This window comes from Scomber scombrus, chromosome 16 (genome assembly GCF_963691925.1).
Source record: "Scomber scombrus chromosome 16, fScoSco1.1, whole genome shotgun sequence".
In the NCBI taxonomy this organism is placed as follows: Eukaryota; Metazoa; Chordata; class Actinopteri; order Scombriformes; family Scombridae; genus Scomber; species Scomber scombrus.
The window spans coordinates 24052228-24077249 of NC_084985.1; the positions used below are offsets into that span (position 1 = coordinate 24052228).

General features: G+C 42.7%; 1 protein-coding gene across 1 annotated transcript in view; it reads right to left on the reverse strand.

Moving 5' to 3' along the window:
• Nucleotides 1-20746, reverse strand: part of arid1ab (AT-rich interactive domain 1Ab) — a 54497-nt gene extending 33751 nt beyond the window's left edge. The window contains exon 1 of the mRNA XM_062435527.1: nt 19578-20746. Within this exon, the coding sequence (XP_062291511.1) occupies nt 19578-20480 (903 nt within the window). The 5' untranslated portion in view covers nt 20481-20746. The remainder of the gene's footprint in view (nt 1-19577) is intronic.
• Nucleotides 20747-25022: the final 4276 nt, after the last annotated feature.

A 25022-nucleotide genomic window follows, 5' to 3' on the forward strand; every position in this document is an offset into this window, starting at 1 on the left:
TTGGCACGATACCACGCCGTCAACCAGTCACATCGCTGGCAGCCCCCTCTGTGTTCCCATCAAACCCACCGCGGCGGCGTCTGAAAAGTACGAGCCACAATGGAGGCTTTGAAGTAGCAACACCTCCTGGCCTGCTGACCTCGGGCAGCAGACACAAAGCTTTCATTGCTTCCCACGGTTATTAATCTGTGTGTATGTGTGTGTGTGTGTTTTTTTTTCCTCCCCCAAAAACCTCTTTTCCTTGGTTAAGGGAGACAACCACCGGGGCTATTTATAGCCGGCAAGACGGAGAGGGCAGTCTGCCGAAAATGTAACAGGTCCCAGCTGCACTGCTGTTTGAACCTGGGCCAGGCCTTGCTCTTCCTGGGCTTTAATAAAGCAGCAGGCTTTGGCACTCTATGAATGACAGTGCTGCAATGAGAGAGGGGGAGGTCGGGCGGGGGGGTGGCGGCTCGGCAGGAGGCGGTGTATTTGTGTGTGTGTATGTATGTGTGTGTTTGGAGGGAGAGGAGGGGTGGATGTAGGTGTTTGGAGGTGGGAAGGGGGGGTGGTGGTGGATCAACAGGCTGTCAGGAGCGGTCAACCAACATTTTTCCAAGATAACATATTCCACTCCAGATTTTCCCTGTAGCCTCCCCCAGGCCACGCTCTCCTGAGCTCTTCCAGGTTCAGGAGCCTATGTGTGTCTGTTATGTTGTGTGTTATGTTGTGTGTGTGTGTGGAGGAAAGGACGGAAGGGAAAAAGGAGGGGGGGTGCTACTACGCTCCCTAGGGTCATTAACGACCGCACCGTGGAGGAGGAGGGGTAGGAAAAGTAACAGGCCCCGGTAGACACTCTCCTGTGACCTCTAATGCACTTTTAACCCCAGTCTGCGAGCAAAGACACCACCCACACACTCAATCCCTCCACCCACCTGACATCGAGCCACGAATGACCTCACAACAAACTGCTCACACTGGAGACGTCTGCTGTACAACATTGAAGCAAACGCCAACTTTTTTTTTTTTTTTTTTCTTCAACCCATTTCTGACGGCGGCATTTGTCCAATTATGGCAACAATAACAACAAAACGAAAAAGGATCTCTCCATTCTCACTGGAGAGACTTAGTTCAGCGGACAGAAATATGCTATAGCTCTTTCCTAATGAGCTGCTTAAGCAGTTAGACGGAGCCTCCTGTGCCATCTGTAAAGTGTGCCGCCGAGGCCTGAATCACTCGCTAACGTCCTCCAATCCACATGAAAAATGACTAGCGTGCTAACAAACTATACAACAGCAACACTTAAAAAAAAAAAAAAAAAAGGTAAAATCTATTTCTCATTTGGACAAAAATTCTACCAGCGATGCCCGGGCCGTAAAACAATCAACCTCCCCCACCCCCCCCTCGCCAAATTCGGTCGATATGTTGCTGGCAGTGAGGATATTTCTACGCCGGCCGGCTCGTACGCCCGCTTTTCCATTAAGGAGGCTGACAGCTCGGGCTTCTCTTGACGGAGGGGAGAGAGAGCAAGAGAGAGAGAGTGAGAGCTTGGAAAGTACAGCTCCGTTATAATCTCTGTTTCCAGCCCCCCCCCCGCCGCCGCCCCCCATTTTGAGCCACGTGGAAAGAAGCGGCGCCGCTCCCGGAACAGCCACTCGTCTCGTCCTCGTGTCTCGCTGAACGAGCACTCTTAAAGATGTTGGTGGCGGCCGTTTGACCAGGTGATGGACAAGTGTATCTTGAAGTCAGCGTTTATAGAATTAGAGTAAAGCAGCTGATAATAATGATACTGAAATACATGGTCTCCGTTTAGCAGAGGAAAGTGGATGAAAAAGACCTGGAAAACATTTGAACATCAGTGGAATGAACAGAATACATACATTAGTTCATCATAATTCGGTTTCACCACAATTGAGGTCTTATTTTCATACATTGGACATCATTCCTCAATCCTATCTGACATTATACTGACCAAAGCAATTTCTGAGTCACTGTAACACAAATTTTCACAAACCACACTCATCCTTCAAAGCATGTTTCACCACTCAAACTACAAAATCCCTACAACGTATATGTGGAATAGATCCAATCAGGGCTCCAACTAACTTCAACTGCTTTCTCCACCAGTATCTTATGATCATTTTTGTCTTTAAACGTGAAAAAATATTGACAAGTGTACACCGCAATTTCCCCAAAAACCTTCAAATTGCTTGTTTTTCTCCAATATTTAGTTTGCTACCACAAGAGACAAATAAAAGCAGCAAACCTGCATTCATCGCTTGAAACTTTAAAAAAAATCGACTGATTAACTATCTGATTAAATCTACTAATCATTTTAAGCTTTAAACTAGCCTCAAAAAGATGCAATAACACTGATAAAGTTGTCATAATGCTTTAAAACTGTGTTGTCTGCTTCCCTGCATGAATCCCTGAAGAATCCAGGATGTTGAACCTGCTCTAGAGGTCTTTTTTTTCTTTTTTTAAACTCCTCATTCTCACTGGGTCATGTTAACACACACACTGGGAGATAGCAGTGGCCAGTCTGCTGCTGCTGCTGCTGCTGCTCAGGCCTTCATTGATCTGTTTACCACATTTTCTTCCTCGCATTTCTTAAGTTGTTCACATCTGACACGCCATTACGCATCCTCCGAAGATCCCAGAGAGCTTTGGCTGAGGTCTCGGTGTCTTTGTGTGTATTTGTGTGCTTTAACCACACACAAAACAACCTCTACTGCATTTTGTGGATCATCTTGTGTAGGTCAGGGGGCTACAGACTGTTCCTCTTTCTATTGGTTATAGAATGAGTGGCTCTTTTGGAAGGATGACACAAAAGCTGCTGCTGCTGTTCAGTAAAGACCTTGAGTATCTGAATCATAAACCAATAAAACTATGATTCAAAGTTGTAGAACATTACAAGTACAAGGCAGGCAAAACCACCAATAGAAGGATTTAAGTGTGTGTTAAACTTGTTTATACTCCTAAAAGAAATAATGTATTTCAGAATGGGGGAAAAAGATACAAGTGTCTTGTTAAATATCAAATATATTACTAAATTACTAATGTTGGTTGTATTTAAATATGAAAACATGCTACTTATTAGTTCAAAGCAGTGTGACTGTCATTGTTTGAGGTGTGGGACAGAAAATGTGTGTTGTACGGAGGGGAAAAAGTCAGAAGTTGGAGGTGTTGAGAGAGAGACGGACGCAGTGGACAGACGATAAGACATGCACAGTGCTGAGTGGAGAGCAGCTCTGAGTCAAAGTGAGCGTTAGAACCAAAAAAATGACAAGTTGACATCTGAAAAAGCGCTAACAAGCTAACGAGAACACTTACCAGCTTCTGAACGAAAAAGCGATGCATTCATTATTTCGCTTATGAAAAATAAAGTTGAATTCAAAAGTAATAAATTGCTCTAATCAAGGAGTTTTGGTGCTGCAACCTCACCTGGCCTGCTAGCTTACAGTGGCTAACGTTAGCTAACATTAGCAAAACTTTACTATCCACTGCTGTGTGTAACCAACGTTTTTTTCAATTAGTTTGCTTTATTTACATGCAATAAATAAGCAGGTGAGTGAGGTTAGTATGGTTATGTGTGTATTATGACTGCTCTCTACTCGTGTTATTGTTATGCTACATGTTGACATTCACCATTATTCTGCGTTAGCCACTTGTGGCTACATTTCACTTATGAAAAAAAGTTGAATTCTATAGTATTAAAATATACTTTTGTTCTAATCAGGAGAGTAGCCTTACCTCTGCTAGCTTTCAGTGGTTAACGTTGGCTAACATTAGCAAAGTCTGATATCTACTGCTGTGCATTCACTATTTTTTTTAATTAGTTTGCTAACATTCAAGTTTTTTTTCCATGCTCTAAATAAGCAGGTAACTCAGAAAAAGCAAGTTATGTACGGTAGGTCAATTTGTGTTATTGTAATACTATGTTTTAACGTTCAGCATTATTCTGCGTTAGCCACTCATTGCTAACTTCTGTACCAACGTCAAAATGAGTAAACAGAACAACTGAGACACGAGTTAACGAGTAGAGAACATAACAGTCACTTCTCATTTTATTCTATAAAACTGACCTAAAAGAGCTCAAAGTTGCTGCTGAAACACCTCTTTTTTATCTAAACGTAACCTCTACTGCACAAAAACTCTAAATGATGCAGCGTTATTTTACATTAATATTATTCAGCCCTAAATCTGAATATGAATACTTTCTGAATCTCTCGTCTTTCTGCATATCATTATGAAATTCATGAGGCTGAAAAAGGTCTGTAGTTCCGAACTGTGCGGGGATATTCCCTGATACACACAGACACACATCAAAAGACAGATGAGAAGACTGCAGAAACACACACACTCATTTATTACTCAAACTGTCTCAGCTGAAAGGCATGGGCTCGTTTTAATAGATCACAGATAGATTGTTGGTTCTAAAAAATGGAATAACCTTCTTATTTTGGTCACGCTTGACAAATTAAAGACTTTAAATCAAATATAATATAGTATATGTTGTTTGCTCATGAATTTCGAACGTAGGCTTTGATTAAAACCTTGAATCTTACCATAAACATACTCTTCAGCATCTCTTCATTCAAATGTAGTGCAATACTCCTCACTTATACAATAAATGTTGACATTTTATTAAAAAAGGTCACCATAGTCCTGATATATCTCACTCTACTCTGCACAGCTTAAACATTTACAAGAAACTTTGCTCACAGAGTCTCAAACACACACCGACGCTGGATGGCAACTCAACCCATAACGCTGCACTGTCTCTTTTTTTTTCTGCTCAGTCATCTAATCAATTTCTCAAGGAAACTCCTCCCTCCCTCCCCTTCTCTTGCTCTCTCTCGCTCTCTCACTCTCTTTCTCTGTGTCTTCCCTAAAAATAAATAAATAAATAACCACAATTAGCACATGGCTAATCTGCATAGAGGAAAGCCAGAGCACTCTTGGCAGAAGAGGTTTCGCTGAGTATATTGTGTCATGACTGGGCGGCTGGTGGATATTGCAACTATTCAAAACTGTGTGTGTGTGTGTGTGTGTGTGTGTGTGTGTGTGTGTGTGTGTGTGTGTGTGTGTGTGTGTGTGTGTGTGACATGGGGATGCGGGTAGGGGATTTGTGAGGGGGTGGGGTTGGGGCGGGAGGGGTCTGGAGCAGTGCCTGAGAGTCTACAGGGGCAAGAGTGGAGCAGGAGCAGATGGAGCGGGTGATGGTGGGGAGGGAGAGGGAGGAAGAGAGGGTAGGGTGGTGGTGGGGGGGGAGGGGGGGGGGGGGCAGACGATAAACAACTGCTGCTAATTTAATCCGCCACGCGGCCACATGGCCTCGGCTCGGCGCGCACACACACCATTGTTCTGCGTTAAAGCCCCCCTCCTCCTCTTACACGCGCAAACGCACCGGTGGCTGACACGCACACACATGTACACACGAGCCAGGGCTAAGGCCTCCCTCGTACGGTGGCGGAATCACAAACACGTCACAGAGGACATGATATGCTCCCCTTCACCGCAAATGTCCATTTTAGGGGGTGAGATTTCTAAGGGCACACTCACTTTCTCCTTTCATCCCCCTCCCCACTGTATGAACACTAACCCTAACCACTGGATTTCAACACTGAAGGAAGGTGGATGATCTTCAGAGAGAGCAGGAACCAGAACTTGAGTGCTTTCTTGATACCTACCGACACCGAAGTTTTGATTTCTGTCAAGTACAAAAAGCCCACAAATCATTTTCTTAATCGCTTTATCGGCGAACACCAAAAAACATACAACAATATGTTAAGAAAATTAGCCAAAAATGAGATAGAACCCCCAAAACATTCTGTTTACTCTGAGACACAAAAACAGGGTTAGGTAAGTCTCACATTTGAGAAGCTGGAACAATCAAATGTTTGACATATTTGCTTGAAAAACAGCTTAAATGATTTATTTGATTATCAAAATAGTTGCTGATTAGCGTTCTGCCTAATCAACTTATCAATTAATGACTAATCTAAACCTGCAGCACTCTTCTTTACTTATTCTCTGATACACTCATGATTTCAATCCCAGTTCTGGACTGTATTTCATTAAGGAAAAGTTCTGCTGCTACTGTTTTTGTTTACATGACTTCTGAGGAACTTTTTTGATAAATGGAAAACAGAATTTGTAGTAGGCTACATTTAGAAAATTGCAAATTGATATCCGGCTCTAACAGGAGCTGTATTGTTAACAAGCGTCTACACAAACAAACACCATGATGTCAAAAAGGACTCTTTACATTTAGACACCCTGAAATGTTAGAAAAATATACTTGTGGAGGGAGTGTCGTACACTGTTTGAATATTCCCACTTTTTTTCATAAACAACGACTGCACCAAAAATACACAGCGGGGCCACAGCTGCAACAGCACTCTTACAGCTGCCGTAAAGCATTCGAACTAAACTACTGCTTTAAAAGGACTTTTAAGGAAACTGGTGTGAAGATCCACGTGTTAGAAACCGAGTAAACAACAAACCGAGAAGCTCGGAGAAGAAAAAACACAATTAAAAAATAAGGCCGTGTTCTCAATGAGGTAATTAGTGTGTCTTCCCACAGCATCAGCCTTCCCAAGTTCAAACTTAGCGCTGACCGCTGCGTGACTCCGGATAAAAGCGAGGAGGCGCCGAGTAAAAGGCTGCGGAGGAGAGGGGGTTGTGAGAGGGTGTGGGGTGGGTGGCAGCCCGCGCCTGCTGGTGCCATCTTCCACGCCGAGCGGAGGCAACAGCACCCCTAACTCGCCCAGATGTTCGCCCAGCTGTTCCGAGGAATTCAAAAGATGTTTGGGGGAAGAGAAGAGAAGAGAAAGAAGAAGGAGGAAGAAGGAGAAGAACCTCAACAAAATCTGCTTTCACATCTCTGAGAGATGAGGGGGAGAAAACAAAATGCTTCCAGAGCTATTTGAGGTTAATAAGAGTAACAACAACAACAACAACAACAAGAAGAGAGAGACAGCAGGTAAAGAGAGCTACTCCACACAGCACCTGTGTGAGGCTTTGAAAGAGTAAAGGAAACATCTACTGTGCTGCTGGAAAGGTTCATCACATTTCTGCTGAGGACAAACAAATTTAAATGTCACATGACTGATACTCAAACATCAGACACTCCAATTATCACAGGCAGATATTAATTGTAGAGGTCAGACATCAATTACGATTCAATTAATGGCGATAGAGTTTTGAACCACATCTCACGATATAGTTTGAAGACTGTGACAGACTGAGGTGGAAAGCTCTGGAAAAATCTAGTAAGCAGACCTTAAAAACTTGTCAAACTACTGACAAGAAGCACATTTTAGTGAGCGATACAGTATGTGATATCTGTAACATTTAACCACATTTAAAACTTACCAAGAACAAGTTTCAGATTTCTTGCTCAAAGTTAGCTTCAGACGGAGCAGAGCTATACATTTCTGCTTGTTTCCAGTCATTGTGCTAAGCTATGCTAACAGCCTCCTGGCGTTTCACCCTGCTGCCCTTCTGGAAGACCATACAGTGTCCTAAAAAAACACTTGCACTTCCAGATTCCTGGCAAATGTTTAATCTAAGTACCATCAGAGAAGTAAACTGCTGAATATCAGGCTAATGAGTACAACTCTATCCTGCACATGTGCAATAATATCCTGCACATATGCAATAACAACCTTTACATGTGCAATAACATCCTGTACATGTGCAATATTACCCTATACTTGTGCAATAATACCCTGATCATGTGCATTAATAGCCTGATCATGTGCATCAATACCCTGATCATGTGCATCAATACCCTGATCATATGCATCAATACCTTGATCCTGTGCATTAATAGCCTGATCATGTGCAATAATACCCTGATCATATGCATCAATACCTTGATCATGTGCATTAATAGCCTGATCATATGCATCAATACCTTGATCATGTGCATTAATAGCCTGATCATGTGCATTAATACCTTGATCATATGCATCAATACCTTGATCATGTGCATTAATAGCCTGATCATGTGCAAGGTATTGATGCATATGATCAAGGTATTAATGCACATGATCAGGCTATTAATGCACATGATCAAGGTATTCCTTGATCATATGCATCAATACCTTGATCATGTGCATTAATAGCCTGATCATGTGCTAGATACCCTGATCATGTGCATTAATACCCTGATCATATGCATCAATACCTTGATCATGTGCATTAATAGCCTGATCATGTGCATTAATAGCCTGATCATATGCATCAATACCTTGATCATGTGCATTAATACCCTGATCATATGCATCAATACCTTGATCATGTGCATTAATAGCCTGATCATGTGCATTAATAGCCTGATCATATGCATCAATACCTTGATCATGTGCATTAATAGCCTGATCATATGCATCAATACCTTGATCATGTGCATTAATACCCTGATCATATGCATCAATACCTTGATCATGTGCATTAATAGCCTGATCATATGCATCAATACCTTGATCATGTGCATTAATAGCCTGATCATGTGCATTAATACCTTGATCATATGCATCAATACCTTGATCATGTGCATTAATAGCCTGATCATGTGCAAGGTATTGATGCATATGATCAAGGTATTCCTTGATCATATGCATCAATACCTTGATCATGTGCATTAATAGCCTGATCATGTGCTAGATACCCTGATCATGTGCATTAATACCCTGATCATATGCATCAATACCTTGATCATGTCCATTAATAGCCTGATCATGTGCATTAATAGCCTGATCATGTGCATCAATACCCTGATTATGTGCATTAATAGCCTGATCATGTGCATTAATACCCTGATCATGTGCATTAATAGCCTGATCATGTGCATTAATACCCTGATCATGTGCATTAATACCCTGATCATGTGCATTAATAGCCTGATCATGTGCATTAATACCCTGATCATGTGCATTAATAGCCTGATCATGTGCATTAATACCCTGATCATGTGCATTAATAGCCTGATCATGTGCAGTATGCAACAACGAAAATAAAGAGATAAAGCAGAATCAGCACAGATGAACGGATCTGTTTATGAGGAGTATGCAATGCACAGTAACTTTAAACTGCAGTTAAGACAGCTCAATACCTCACAACATGTTTCCTGACTTGACAAGGAGCCGAAGTCATTTCTATGGCAGCTTGCTTGTCCGCTGATAATAAAGAAAAGGATGGCTGCCTGCTCGCCTGGCCTGTCACTGTGATGTTGTAGGTTGGAGGTACAAGAGAGTGAACATTTGCCCTGACTGCCGCCTGTCAAACCTGTCAAGGCCGAACTTCTATTTCCTGGTGACAGTCGCCGAATCCCGAGGAACGAGGCGAGGTGAGGGGACGTTCGGACTGTGCGAGCCCAGAGCGGGGCCGGTGGGAACGGAGTGTGTTGTTGTGATAAACGGTGGAAAGCAGATGTTCGTCATTTGTGTTTGTCACATAGTGGAATGATGGTAACTGACATTTTTTTCCCTTTCTACTCTAACAGTGAAGAAAGAGATGAATATACAAGAAAAGCCCCAACAAAAAATTAATAATATTTTGAGCACAGAAGAAGATAAAAGTGTTATAATAGCTACTAGTACTAGTTTTTAGAGAATGATTATTAAATGACTGTATCTAAAATATATCTTTAGTAAAAGGCAGAACATAGACTAAACATACTGAAGAATGACCCAATATATTCATATATTATTTGGTCCACTGCCACTACTAATGGTTCATATTGTTGATCATAATTGTTAGTCATAAATCAAACCGGCACAGTAGTGAACAGGTAGTGGACATCAGCCAATCAAAACGGTTTATTAAGTGGTACCAGGCCGGTAAAAATAAAAGTCCTTTAGCAGCTTTCTGGATGGACGGTCAGACGTTCAATACTTGAAAAATAATTAACTTCTAAAACACAATTCCAACCCAAATAATTGTGTTTTATATTTGTTCATAATGGCTACAATAAATATATTTTTTTAGTTAGCCACTAGACGGAATAACAGTAAGATTAGTAATATTTTATGTTCCATCAGTAAAAACAAGATAGACACACATAAAAAAAATCACACTATATAGGGACAAATGAATACCTTTCCTCCAAGTCATCACAGGGTGGTTGATTTACTCAAAAAAGGCTAAATCTACCTTCATTTGGTGCTTGGTGCTACCTAAAGTTGTTTCTAAATGTCTGCTCAGATTCAGTCTCTTCTTTACTTACTCTTTGATCATGTAGTTCTAGACATAAATCAAAATGTTGCCAATTATAGACTTTATTGCTGCTTGTGTGTAGACAACTTTTACTGCCAAAGAGCTTTGGCTTCTTTTATTTAATAAAAAGGGAGTTTTAAGGGAGAAAACGTGTCTATATTCAAAAAAAAATCTTTGCCAAAACTCCACCAAAACTTTGGTGCTTCATCAGCATCGATTTGAATTTCAAACAATACTCAGCAGATTGACTCTCTTAATTTACATTTTGAGTGGGATCCAAATCGCTTCTCCTAATAACTTCTTAAGAGTTTTGAAATTTAACTTAATATTAAACACTGATGTTTCTTTGCTAAAACTGGCTGATGCACACCTGTGAGGCTTTATCTAAGTCCCTAATGTGAGCACAGAGTAATGCTGGCTGTCCAGCTCGGGTCACGTGAGCCCATCAGGAAGAAAAAGCTGTCCCTGCTCTCTCCTGCTAACAGATAAGCACACTTGATGCGTTAGCGGCCGGCGACTCCTCTGTCAGCGTCGGGAGGCCAGACGGCGATCGGTTACATCACGTAGAGGCTCTGGGAGGACGCTTATTCAGGCTGACCATTGGCACCCTGGACGACCCGTTACGATAAGTGTGTCACTCACTGCTACGCCAAAAATACCCTGGCTGCTGAAAGAGGGCGAAGCCACTTAAGGACCTGGCTGGGTCACCGGGCTGCCTCATGGTCACAGTCACAACTGACGCTGACGTCACACACACACACAAAAACATGCTTGGTCATAATCTGAATCACACACATCAGCCATTTAAAAGCAACATGGAGTTCATACAGTATAGCACGGCTGCACACTTTACGTTCAAACTACAGCTTTACATATAACTTGCAGTGTTTCCATCATGCTTTAAACCAACCAGCAGTGGACTGAACTGGACTGGTAACACCGTTGGGATTGTTCATCTGCAACCTCTCATTGACAAATCAGCAGCGTGTGGTGCTCGTCCATGCAAATGTTCGGGTGGAGAGAGAGAGAGAGAGAGAGAGAGAGAGAGAGAGAGAGAGAGAGAGAGAGAGAGTGAGGGAGAGACATGCCAGAGACAGTTACTAATTTTTCCACCGTCCGTTCACATGTATCACAACAGGAGTGTAAGTTTAGCATCAGCAGCAGCCGGGGCAGCAAATACTGGTCCGATGTGTCTTTGGTGCATAAATGATTGTCACCTGCCACACTGGAGCCAGAAACAATGACATTAAATAGCCTTTTTTGTTGCCGCTTTTGTCTGGGAAACTTTGTTCCCGCTGACCGACGGCTGCTCTCTCTCTTTTCTATTTTTATTTTAGGCCATGAGCCGATCAAATCAAAACAAAACAACGGCTGTGGATCAAACAAGCTGCTAGCTGACTGCACAGAGACAGAGGTGTCATATAAACACGTGGAAACGCTGGACAACTTATATGACTTTCACTTTTCTTTTTTTTACAGAGCCGTAAAAGTTAATTTTCACATTTTAAACTCAGTTTCCTGCCATAAAAAGTGAACTCTGCTGCTACTGTGTCCCTAAAGCTGCGTCTAATGATTATATATATCTTGATAGAGAAACTAATTGTGTCTATTAACAGTCCAAAATCCATAAGGGGTTCAATTTAAGGATGCCACTGATGTTTGTTTCCATTATTGATCAATCTGCTGGTGATTTCCTCGATCAGAAATACAGATGAATGCCCTTTTAAACCTCTTGTGTAGTTCAACCAATAGTGTAAAATCATAGCAGACTAGAAAAAGCAGCAAATATTCACACCTTTTTGCTTAAAAAAATGACTAAAAGTTTATGTTAGTCAATAAAATTTCCAAACTGGTTGTATTGTCGATTTACGGAAGCCTACAGAGGACAAAAGATACTTAAACTGATGTCATAGATGCTGGATCAACTACTGGTTTCAGCTTATTTCAGACAAAATGCATAATTTCAGGTAGTATAGTACTTATTGTGTGTGTGTGTGTGTATATATATATCTATATTATGGTCATTCTCCCTCTCTCTCTCTCTCTCACACACACACACACACTTCATTGTGTGTATTTTTATAAGCTACCTTGTAATGTCCCTTTGGGGATAAATAAAGTTCTCTCTCTCTAGGTTGAAAGTGTGAACACCACATTAGCCAAAACAGAAAGCGAGGCTATTACTAGAGGGCCCAATCCTCAACAACAACACCACACCGTGATCGACTTCCACAAGAGACATAAAAAGAGAAAAAAAAGACAACCGTTCTTCGTGTGCTTATGCATGTTCCCCTTTTTCCTCTTTATACGTGAACCATTGCTACTGTTATTTTACAGAGAGCAAAGGTGAGTGCGGCATGAGAGCTGGGAGGAAGCATCATTCTCTAGCCCTCCTAGTCTCATCGACTGCACCCATTTAAAGGTTAACCACTTTATTGCATAAAGCCTCCGTCATACGTCATGTAAATGAAGTCTGTAGTGTTGGCGCGGAGGGGCTCAGAGGAGGATATTACTATGCTAATCTGGAGCATTTTGGAAGGTAAATGTCACAAGAAATGAATTACCTTTACATACCGCAATTGCCCCCCACCCCCCACCCGCTAGCGCAATATCCTAACTTTGACATTTGTCCGTGGAGCAACTTGTTCTCCCCCCCCACCCGCTGTGTGTGTGTTCCCAACCTGCAACGCTGGACTGTTACTTCAAAATAACAGTGTGTCTCATTTGTACTCGGAATTTCTGAGTTTCAACCAGAATACCTCTCGAGGTCGGATGTCTACCCTCGGAAGATTGGGAAAACCTCGCTCACCCCCTGACCTCAAAATCCAAGATGGCGCATCAACAGTGACAGCAGTGTAAGCTGTAGTAATATCCTGTTTATATAACTGTGTAAATTTACATTTGGGAAGTTGGAATTCGGAGCCGGGAATGACGTCCCACTTTTTCAAGTGTTCCCTTTCAAGTCAGATAACCGGTTCTATCCACGCTAGCCGTTATTAGCCATCGTTAGCAATACCAGTTAATTAAAAAACACACCTTTCGCTGTATTTTGCGCATCAATCACCGTAGCAACATGTCCGCAGACAGAAGTCGGAGAGCGCTGTGTGTACGACTGATTTAATGCGACACAAATGAGACATAAGCGCTAATAAACAGGATATTACTACAACATTCACACTGTTGATGCTTGGGAAATTTTGAGGTCAGGGCTGGTAAGGTTCTTCTAACTTTCTGTGTTGGAAATCCAACTTCAGGGGGCGTCTGGGTCTGTAGCATGTTGAAGCCCCCAAAACTTCACCTCACTTCAGATTGTAACAGTTTCATCAAATATTGGCCGGATGCTTCAAATCTAAGAGCACTTTAGAGATTTGGTAGAGATAACTGAGGGGTCTCGAGGGTGAAACTAGTGAGGAAATAAGAGTGCAACTGTGTGTGTGTGTGTGTGTGTGTGGGGGGGGGGGGGGGGGGGGGGGGGGGGAGGCAGAGTTTGAAAATGTAAGAGTCTGCGGTTGTCAGGATGAAAGGCGGATGTTACGGAGAGAAGACGGATGGCTGGTGACACGTGGAGTAAGAGCAGGTCAGAGAGAGGCTCCTGAGGCTGTGACACACACACACACACACAAACGCAACGACCACCGAGTAACCGCCACACTTACAAAAAACAACAACACACAAATACACACAGCTGTCGGGGGTTGGGGGAGGGGGGGCAGATGAAGATCATTCACAAAAACTCCCACCGCCCCCTCCTCCCCTGAGTATCACTGACACCGTTTCTCCCTCATACCACACACCATCCAGCTTCACACACACACACACACACACACACACAGAATGCCGGGAGGCAGCATGCTGTCCATGTGGCCTGTTGAGAATCATTACTCAGCAGTGCAACGATAAAAAGAGGCGAGAGTGAACTTCCTTTTTGAATGCTGTGTGTTCCTCTTTCCTCTCCCGCTCCCCTCCCTTCGACACACTGTCTGAACAGTGGCTGCACGTTGTTGTTTTGTGTGTGTGTGTGTGTGTGTGTGTGTGTGTGTGTGTGTGTGTGTGTGTGTGTGTGTGTGTGTGTGTGTGTTGACTTGGAAGCATGTGTTGTGTTGAAGGGACGATAGCTGTCAAAGAACAATGTAATTCTTTCCATTGACTGTGTACACGTTGATATTTCCCTTTTTCTGTCCTCATTCAACTCTCATTATGCATCCTTTCAAATATTGATACAGTTGTCAGCTGTATTTTGAATTTAAATCTTTTCTCAGCTGTTCGGTCAATAGTTTAAAATCCACATGTGCTCAGTTCACTATCATACACAGCTTCAAATCTGCACATGTGCATTATTATTTTGCTTGGAAAACGATCAAAACAGTCAATTAATTTTTCTGCTGATCGACTAATTAAAGAATCAGCTAATAGTTGCAGCTGCAGTCACAACACACACACACATCTGCTGCTCACTGTTTGACACAGCGCTCATTGGTGCGTCGTTTTAAATAAATGTAAGTGAATGTCTATATTCGCCTTCATATTTACAGCTGTAATGATTACCTTCACGATTAACCTGACTTCGGTCTACACTTGTTCTGTCTTATTATCGGCTTGTCAATCAACTTTGAAGCACTTTGAACTACATTAACCTGTATGAAAAGTGTTATATAAATAAAGTTTGAATGAGTTTGATAATGATTCCAGCACTACTTATAACCACTTCAAATCTGAGGCTGTTAATTATATTTAAATGTAACCAATTCATCATGAAGTTGAACTTGCACCACTATAAGCTTTACAGTACAATCTCAAACTTTACAGTATAACTTCAAACTAATCACACTTTTTAATATATACCTTTAGCTTTAATGTGCTTACTAAAAGTTCACTTGCCTGTATTAGTTTCACTTTTGAATCACATTTGCTCTGTTCAGTATTAAATCTATTCACTTTCATTGCTCGAGACAATAAAGCTGTCATCAAATTGTTGATTTGTGAGCTGCTTTCTGCTCGTGTGTGTGTCTATTAGCTGAAGTCCACTGAATAAGTAACGGTCTTGCTTTGGTGTTTTCCCTCTCAAACTAAATATTTACACTGCTTTCAATTATGATTTCATTCAAACTCAATTTGGGGAAGTCGGCCTTTGCAGAGCTGCAGAGCTGCAGGGGCTCGCTCCCATGTGTTAGGCAACAAAAAAAAAAAAGGAAAAAAAGGAGGGAAACACCTGCTGTTATACTATCCAAAATAACAACCGCGCTACGATCCACTTCAGAGTGTTTATTTGTGTGTGAGGCGTGATGGAAACCTGTATTATTATTCTCTCTCACCCACCTCTCAATTAACGCATTAATTCATCTTCAGCAGGTGGCCCCAGGCAGGTGAACGGCTCCATAAAAATCAGCCGTCCGATCATTACCGGCGATATATCCGCCGATTAAAAAGGCCAATCGCTCTGACGTTAATGAATGGAGAGTTGAAGCGTTTAATAAACTCGGCTGAAATACGGCGGCTTCTACAGCAGAGTGGACTGCAAAAAAAAAAAGAAAAGGAAAAAAAAAAAGAAGCCCTCTCTGCCTGAACTTTGGTCTCCAGGCCGCCACATCAAACACACAACAAGTCCTCTGACTGAACATCATGTGTGCGGAGCCGGTGGCCTCGTATGACACAATCCCCCCTGTCGCGATTGCTCATCAGGAAAAGCCCCCCACCCCCCCCCCCCACACACACACACACCCACTTAAAAAAACAGAAACTATTCGTTTCACCTTTCTGTCCGTTTGAGTGTGAGTTCCTGCCCTTTGGGACCGCTCCTCAGATTGTGTCAGTTAAATTGCGCTCCCCTGTCCAAATCTCACCTGCAGCGGTGTGGAGACAAACTCCTGTTAAAGCTCCACAATAGTGATTCGGTGACACTAATGAGATTTTGGAGACGGCGAAAAAAATATAGTTTCTGCTGCTGTTAGCTGTGCTCAACAGTCTAAATGTTCAATTACCTCCTCAGACACTCTTCCTCCTCTTTCTACAATAACACCGATGATGCTTCTTTACCTCCCCGAAAGCATATTAACCCATGAGAAAAACCTGCACTAGTGGAAACCATCTATCTTCTTCCTCTTAATCCACATCTGAGACTATGTTAGCTGCACGCCGGCAAATCCGGACCGTCGCCTTGGACGTCACCGCGAAAAGAAACTGTATATTCCTGCTCGAGTTGAGACATTTGAACGTTACAAGCGATGAGAACAGTGCGTTCCTTTTCTTAGCTGGTTCTCAATGTAGAGTTGTGAACCTTGAAGAGGTGTAAAGCACTGATTCAGAGGTTTAAGTGTTAGTGAGACAACCAACAGAAGTGACAGCGAATAAAAATGAAGTGTATGAGTAATATATATTACACTGATGCTTAGAGAAAAATGTCTCAGCCAGATACATCAAGTCAATAATAAGGATTGTATCCCATGTGGTCCTATAGGTAGTCTGACTAACAAGCGTGGCTGAAAACGAGTCCAAATCGTATCAAAGTGAAGCTTCAACTGATGCTATCCATTCACCCTGCTTGCTAAGATTTCACAGCTAGCCTCAGGTATGGACACATTAAGTGACAAATTGAAGCTAGGGAGGAGAAAAAAAACAGCAACAGCAACAGCAGTGAGTCCATTCAGAGAAAGACACACTCATCAGTAAGATATCTCTCACCGCTTCTGATAGATTTGTGTATGAAGCGTCACCGATCAGAAAGTCGATTAATATGATCATGCTCGTGCCTTTCACCTTAAGTGAAGTTGCATCATTTATGTATATTACGGTTCAAATGTTTCCCTTTTGACGGACGCCTCTGACATATGCAATTTACCTTTTTTTTAGTGATGCGGCAAAGCGAGCGGACGAACTTGAGTGAAAAGCTTTCAAAAGTTTAACAGCAACAAGTGGTGGGAAGGCATCTGCATATCAACCCTCTGTGCTCACTCATCACCCTGCAGCTGGAAATAAAGCACTAAGTCTCCTCTTTCACACATTCAATAAATCAACCTCTATTACAGGACTATTTACAGTATTGTTAGTGTATGCCACATGCAAAATTGACCAAAAAGCGAGCACATGTGAGCACAAATGACATGAGGATCTATTTATCTATATACAGAATAGATAGAAAACACTGCCATTAGGAAAAGTCAATTATGGATGTGACATACTAATCAAATTAACACACAATTGTTTCCCAAAATGAATTAAAAGCGCTATTTTTGGGTGAGAATGTTGCATATATACACACGTGTATCCTTCATGCACCCAGATGTGTTTTAATTATAACGACTTATTGTATAATCTGTGTTCAAATGAACTACACAGCTCACAGATGTTGCCTATAGTACAAATGACACCAAACTGTAGAGTAAAAACACTGCACATGTGTCTGTTATCATTGAGAGAGAGAGAGAGAGAGAGAGAGAGAGAGAGAGAGAGAGAGAGACAGAGGGAGGGAGGGAGGGAGGGAGGGAGAGAGAGAGAGCGAGAGAGATAGGTAAGCACTCTGTTGACATGGTTACACTCTCTGCATGTGGAAGTAAATTAGGCTATTGTAAACCAGGCTGAAAAAAATAAAAATAAAGCCGTGACACTTGGCTGACACCTTGGCTGCTTGTAAACACAAGCAGAGCCAGTCCGACTCTCTCTCTCTCTCTCTCTCCCTCTCCCTATCTCACACACACACACACACTCTCTCTCTCTCCCTCTCTCTCACTCACTCTCTCTCTTTTTCTCACGTGGCCACGAGACATTTGGGGAGAGCGCAACGAGCCTTCCTCAGCTCCTGATCTGGAAACGGTGGAAAACACAGTCACACAACGGGGCTACATGACCACACCTACTCTATCTGCTGTACCAGAGTCAGCCGACATGAAGGAGAAGTGCACACAGTGTACCCAAGAGCAAAAAAAAGGAGAAAAAAAGAAACTTCAGGTGCATGTCTGGGGATCAACTGCTTAAAAAAAAAAAAGACAGCAGAGATGTGACTCAGCACATGTGAACTTTAAAAAAAACAACAAACAAATAATAAAAACAATGGTGGATACATGAATACTGTCATCATGCAAATTACTGCAGTGGGAGGAACTGAACCAAATGTGTATTCTTAAAATGCTCTCAGCAAGTAAAAGCAATAAGTAAGGTGTTATTCTCAAATGCAATGTGTGATTATTGGTGTATTTTTGTTTATGTGATAAAATATTTAAATGTGTGAATAAATCAGAAAAATGCATAAAGATATTTTAAAGCTGCACAAATGCTCACAATTGTGCCCAAATTGATAATAAAAGCATATAAAGGGAATAAACAGAGGGACTATGTTGTCTTGACACGGTGGAGGAACACATAACTGGGCTGAGAGGGGGCTGTTTTTCTGCAGCCTTCCATTAGATGCAATTATAAATGGCCGAGAGCAGAGGGATGGGGGAGCCAATCAGATCTCGGCTCGCATGTCAACCTAAGACCAACTGTCTCCTGGCTCTGACAGCAGGATTTTACCTCCATAATTCAAATCCCCAAAGCAAAGGCAATCTTGCACTTTGCCAACTCCAACCAGCGGGGCCGTGTTTACAAGAGCGCCGACGCCGAGAAAAAAAGCGGACGGAGCCCGAACCGAGCCGCAATGAATGAAAAAAACCCTCCGTCGAGGATGAAATCAATCGCGGTCACAATCACACACTTTGATACTAGTAAACACTTAGCAGGTTGTAATTTTTGCCATTCTCTGGACTGTGAGACACATCACCACCTTACTGTGCAAACCGCTTCTTTTTTTCTCTCTAGACACACGGGGGTCTTTTCCTAATGATTATGCAAATGTTTAACGGCTTTATCGCTGTCATTTGCGTCTTGTTTATTGCGCTGACAGCCGCGCTGACACAACTTTGATAGCACTGGTGGGGAGCACAACACTTTAAAAAAAATAGAGCCCGCGGAGTCTTACAGAAAACAACACGGCACTTTAAACACAACGAGGCTGAAGAAAAGCACTGCGAAGAAATATCACCTTATCTCTCCGCATGCACACACACACACAGTCACACACACTTTCTCCTGACAAACTCTTACTCTACTTAGTCAAACTCTTGCCCCGGCACCGAGCAGGGACACACACACACAAACACCCGCCACTCAGTAAAAAGTTGTTTCGAACAGAAAACGAGGTTTGTTTCGCTGTCTAAACACTATTGCAGGGGGTTGGTATTGGGAGAAAAGAGAGAGGCAGCCATTTTAGAGCTCTTGCTACATAGACAATGGCTGGGCCAATGCAATAATGTGCAACTCCACAGTGGGGGTTTTTCTCTGAGCTACTTGAGAGACTTTTAACTTAGCCAAAGTGTGCTCGAGCACTGAGCGAAGTTTACCTGGTTTCTGTTTGGAGGCTGTCCAGTGTTTCCCGGGCTCATGGGAGGCGGGTGGTGGGTCCTTTGTTGCCAACCCGGATGGACCCCACTATACTGGCTGCTGCCCATGTCTCCTGGTCCCTTGCTGCTGGCCCCTTCCTGATTGTTATAGTCTCCTTGGGGGTAATTCGGGTAGCTCCTGGCAGAGCTGGGGGACGTCAGGAGCTGATTTAAAGTTGGCGTTGACGTAGGTTGTTGGTTCCCCATGTTATACCTCTGGTTATTATAAGAGGCAGCCTGCTTGCCTGGCTGCCCACCAGCCGCCGGAGGCTGGTTGTTACGCGGGGAATTCATGGCCCCGTACCCTTGTCCCTGATAAGAAGTCCTGCTCTGGAACGGGCTGTAGTTGTTATAATGGTTCGGGTAGCCGTGTTCGTGTGAGTTAGCCGGGTAAGGGTCCATCATGCCCGGCCCCGATGCAGCTGCCATGCCAGGGCTTTGTTGTCCGCCATGTTGATGAAAAGGGGCCCGGCTGTAGTGCTGGTTGTAACCGTAAGGAGGTGGAGGAAAGGGGCCCTGGTGGTGGTGGTGATGATGGTGTCCCATCCCGGGATGGTTATTCCCTTCGGGCCCGCCTGAATCATTCTGATTACTGCTATTATTATTATTATTATTTACCCTGGGCAAATTCCCGTTGCCGTTCTTCATGTCAGGATCCCCTCCTCCTCCTCCCCCAGCATTCCCAGCATCGGTCCCGTCCTGCAGCTCCTTCTGGCCGGGAGATCCGCCGTCAGGTCCCGGTTCCTTATTTTCATGCTGTTTCTCACCCGGTACCGACTCCTCCTGCGGGTCCCGATCCGGCTTTTTGAGTTCGGATGGCGGGTTAGGGTTGAGAGTGGCGACGCTGGCGACCTGAGCGGCCATGATATCCCTCTCTCTCTCTCCCCCACTCTTTCTCTGCCTCTCTCTCTCAGCACGGCGACTCACTCACAATCAAACTCCGAATAACCATTTAATATAAATACAAGTATATTTATAACAACGTACCCGCTGTCCCGGTTCATTCCCTCCCTGTGCCCTTCCGCCCGGACCGGTATCCGGTAATCCACCGCGACTCCGTTTCAAGTTAAAACAGAGGGGGGGGGGAAAGTTTGTGAAAAGAAAAAATATATAAATACAGAGCCAGGGAAATGAATTTCATCCACACAAGTGTATGTGTGTGTGTGTGTATGTGTATGTGTGTTGGAGGGGGGGGGCTTCTGTTACAGAGCGAGAGCTAGAAATCAACCAAACCAGCACGAGGCTCCGCGAGACACAGCCATCTTACCGACCTGTCGCGAGAAAACGAAAACCCGGAGCGGAGTTGAGGTAGAGGAGTGGATCCGGACCGCTCTCACCGTCTAATAACAACATTGTTTATACCTCAGAAGAGCCATTATTGTTGGTCTAATGCGCTTTAAAACGGAGCTCATGCATAAAAATGTCTTTGGATCAGTAAAGCCCTGTTTGTTTGCATGAAGTATAGGTCAGTGTGAGACTCATTAAGGGTTGCATATAGCTGAAAGGCTTTAACAAATAAAGATAAACAGCAAAGGACTGTCTGTTAAAGTGAGTTTATTTCATTTAGATTTAAAGATATGCATTTAATCCTTTTTTATCTGACAAAATATGCTCTATAGTTCATTTAATCCTTATTAAAGGACCTACACCTACATTATTAGTGTATATAATTCATGCTTGTGTGCCTACGTGATACTAATACTCTTGACTACTGAATATAGGTCATAAATAGCTGTCTGCCTAAAGAAGTAAACATCATTTCACCCCCGATCCAATTCTCACCAAACTAAGTGCTTACATATTCACATTCAGTTCAAGTATATTTAAATAGCCACATGCTTTCATACACAAGGCTTTTTATCTAACAGTGCTGAATGCCACAGACTTCATGTCTACAGTATGATGGTATTAAACAATTCATATAATATGTACATTTCCTTTACCATAATAGTGTGCCTTGAAGTCAGCCATAAGTTTTTCAAGCATTCTGATTACAAAAATTGCTTCATGCATGAGCTGTGTGTTCTTCTTTGTCAGGGTCATTTTGTGCACTTTTATCTTATTAGCTCGTTAAAGGAGTGGAGCAAAACCGGACTACAATGTCATCTTCTGTTAAGACCGAGCTTAATGGGTGGAAGTGACTGCTTCCATACTGCTGCCTGCCATGTGTCGACAACAGCAAATGATGAGAGGAGCGAGTACAGCGGAGGAAAGTAGAGGAAAGCATGAAATTACAACCTGTGCATGTCTGTGCAGTGAGTGTCTCTGTGTGTGTGTGTGTGTGTGTGTGTGTGTGTGTGTGTGTGTGTGTGTGTGTGTGTGTGTGTGTGTGTGTGTGTGTGTGTGTGTGAGAAAGAGAGAGAGAGAGGAGGATAGAAAAGGAAGAAGGATGGGGGATGGACTGAGCCAGTCACAGAGCAGGAAGTGAAGATACATAAAGAGAAACAGTGGTGGTGGAAAAGTCACAACGTATAGGCCGCTGAAATTCAACATCACATGTTATCTATTTAAAGTCAAATCCAGCACTAACACATAAAAGAAATAGAGAATATTTGGAAAAGGCTTAAGTCTCCCCTATACAATTAATAGGAACAGGCACCCTGTGTCTCTCTACCACTCTCTCTCTCTCTCTCTCCCCACCCCCTTTCTTCCTGCTCTCTGCCTGCCTGCCTCACGCTCTCCTAGCAGCAGCAGCCTTCGTGCTGCCTTCATGTGCAGTCAGAATTTTCAGAAAGCGTGCCCTGAGTCAGACGTGAAAGACTCCTCCACAGTACAAAAAAAAAAAGACATTAGTAACTGCGGAGGGGAAGTCTGACATTTCCCGCCACATGCTTCCTTAGTTACTGTGATGTGATTATAAAGCCCTGTGATAAATCCATCAACATTAATACACATAAGTAAAAAAGTGAAGTGGGATGAAAAAAGTACTTTTAAGGCTCCACTAGGTTTACAGTGTCACTGGTGCCTTCAGCAGCAAACATTAAAGGAAAGAAATAGAGAATAGACACATGGATTATTATGAAGATGATATTCAACACTAGTGTGTGTGTGTGTGTGTGTGTGTGGGTTGAGAGAAAAATGTACAAGCATCTGTTGTAAGTAAAGTTTCTGTCTTCAAAACATCAACAGCATATTCACTCAGCTCTTGACAAATGTGAGGGAGTAGAATTGTATAAAATAGGTATTGGTTTATCATAAAGAAAGGAGAAATGGAAATGGAAAGATAGTGTGCATTTCAGTGGCATGACATGCAAAAATTTGCTTTCATTTGCTTTTCAATTTCTACCTTATCTAAGACGTTATATTTTCTCAATTTGATTATGTAAAGTGGTTCTTAGTCACACACGCAAAAACAAACATCAACCGAGACAACGAATGCAGGGTTCTAATGTGGCGTAAAAGTTTGTCATTTCCAACCAGAAAGCACTTGAATGCTGCAACACTGTGTTGTCACGAGCCTCGGGTGGAGCACTTGAAGGCAGCATCACCGCTTGCAAAAGCAGCAGAACTTTGCTATGTGAATGTGGGGGATGGGAAGCAGCAGCTCTCTGCTCTGCTCAGCCCTTTCTCTCTACAATGCGGGGCTTTCTGCTCACATTGCTCACTCTGTCAGTGGAAAAAGAGATCCTCTTTTACTTCAAGTTTTACTTAGGAACCAACAAAAATATCCACATGTATTTTAAAGCTTGCAAAGACAGCTTTTGTGTGTTTAATAAAGGAGAGTATGCAGGGTGGAGGGGGTCAGCTCAGCTGCTGTCTGCTTATATAGGCTAAGGGAGGGAGTGTGTATGTGTGTTAGCAGAAAGCGCAGAGACAAGGCTGTGAGGGAGGAGGGGGGTAGGGAGCTTCTTTTTCTTTTTAGCATAAACTTGCTGTTTATTATCAAGGGGTGCAGTCTCTCTTCTTCTCTCTTTCATATTTTTGTACCTCATAAAAGAAGCACTACAATCTTGCTTTCTATGCTCTGTTTTTCCAGTCTTATTTTAGAAGTGGCTTCAATAAATGTGCTGTATTTTCAGCACTCACCTTGGAAAAAAAAAGAAAAAAGAAATATTTAACTGTTCTTCAGCTCTGTGTAGCTGAAAAGTGACTTGAAAGCCTTGAGATCATATGGTATGTTGGATCTCTTTGGGTGAGCAACAACATGATGCTAAAGACCTCATGTGCTTCGAAGAGTGTCATACATTTATTTATGTGATTCTTGTTTTACAAGGATATTATGTTATCTAAAATGCCACACTGCCTGTCCAGACGTGCTTAACAGCAAACATGAGGACCTCAATAACACAGATTTAATGGGGACACTGTGATTGTTGAAACTGATCCGACTCTCACTTCGGAATACCGAAGCCGGATCAGAAAGGCCCGTCTATAGTAGTTTACAGATGATGTTACTATTGCAGTCGCTCTACTATTTGCCGTTTCCACCCACAGATAATTGAATGACTTGACGAAAAAAGTGTTACCATGAAAACTTCTCGCTGTGATTCTCTTGTCATAATCCTGTCTGGCTCGTGTCGAATAAAAAGTCACACTTCCCACATGATGGCATAGCATTGTCTGCCTTTTGCCTTAATTCACATCCATTCAAACAAAGAAGAAAATCTGATGTTATCTTCAGATTGGAGCTGTCTGGACTTTATCACATTTGTGTCTTTGCTCTGACTGTTGATTGTATGGGAGAGGCAGAGAGGGGATGGAAGGGGGGGGTCATGTGACACCCACCCATCTGTCCCAGGATGATGATTTAAGAGTGTTTACTTGTGCCCCGACCGCCGCCTCCTTCCGAGGATGACCATGATGCATCACCTTCAGCCCGGTGCCACGGCTTCCTTGGCCGTCTCCAAGGCAGCAGCTTGGACTTCATCCAGGGGTCTTTTTCTCTTTTAATCATTATTAAACTGATATTAGATGTTGATTAGAAGGAAAGAAAAAGAAAGCGACAACTGAAGCGGCGGAGAATAGCCGCGTTTAAAGTTGCAAAGAGTTGGGAGGAGTTCATTATTCAAATAAGACGAGTTATAAATGAAAAAACACAAATTTCAGCGGACAGGCTCGGGCCATAAATATTTTACGAACCCAACTAAGCCAAAATATTCTATTTCTGTTAATTTATGTAAGCCTTTGATTTTCTTAAGTATGCATTTTTAATGTGGTAACTTTCTCTGATCTTCGGACAGTAAAAAGTGTCACTCTTGTTGAGCAAGTTAACTGATGACAGATCATTCAGGAGTTTTTCTTTTATTTTAATCCCTCGGGATCCAGTCTGGGAATGGAGCCACACAATCACCAAGACAACCCAATAATGTGGCGTGGAATCTCCTAACAAGAGTGGAGTTGAATTCAGACACACACACACATGGATGCACGGCACACACCCACGTGTACAATAGAGGACTGCCCATT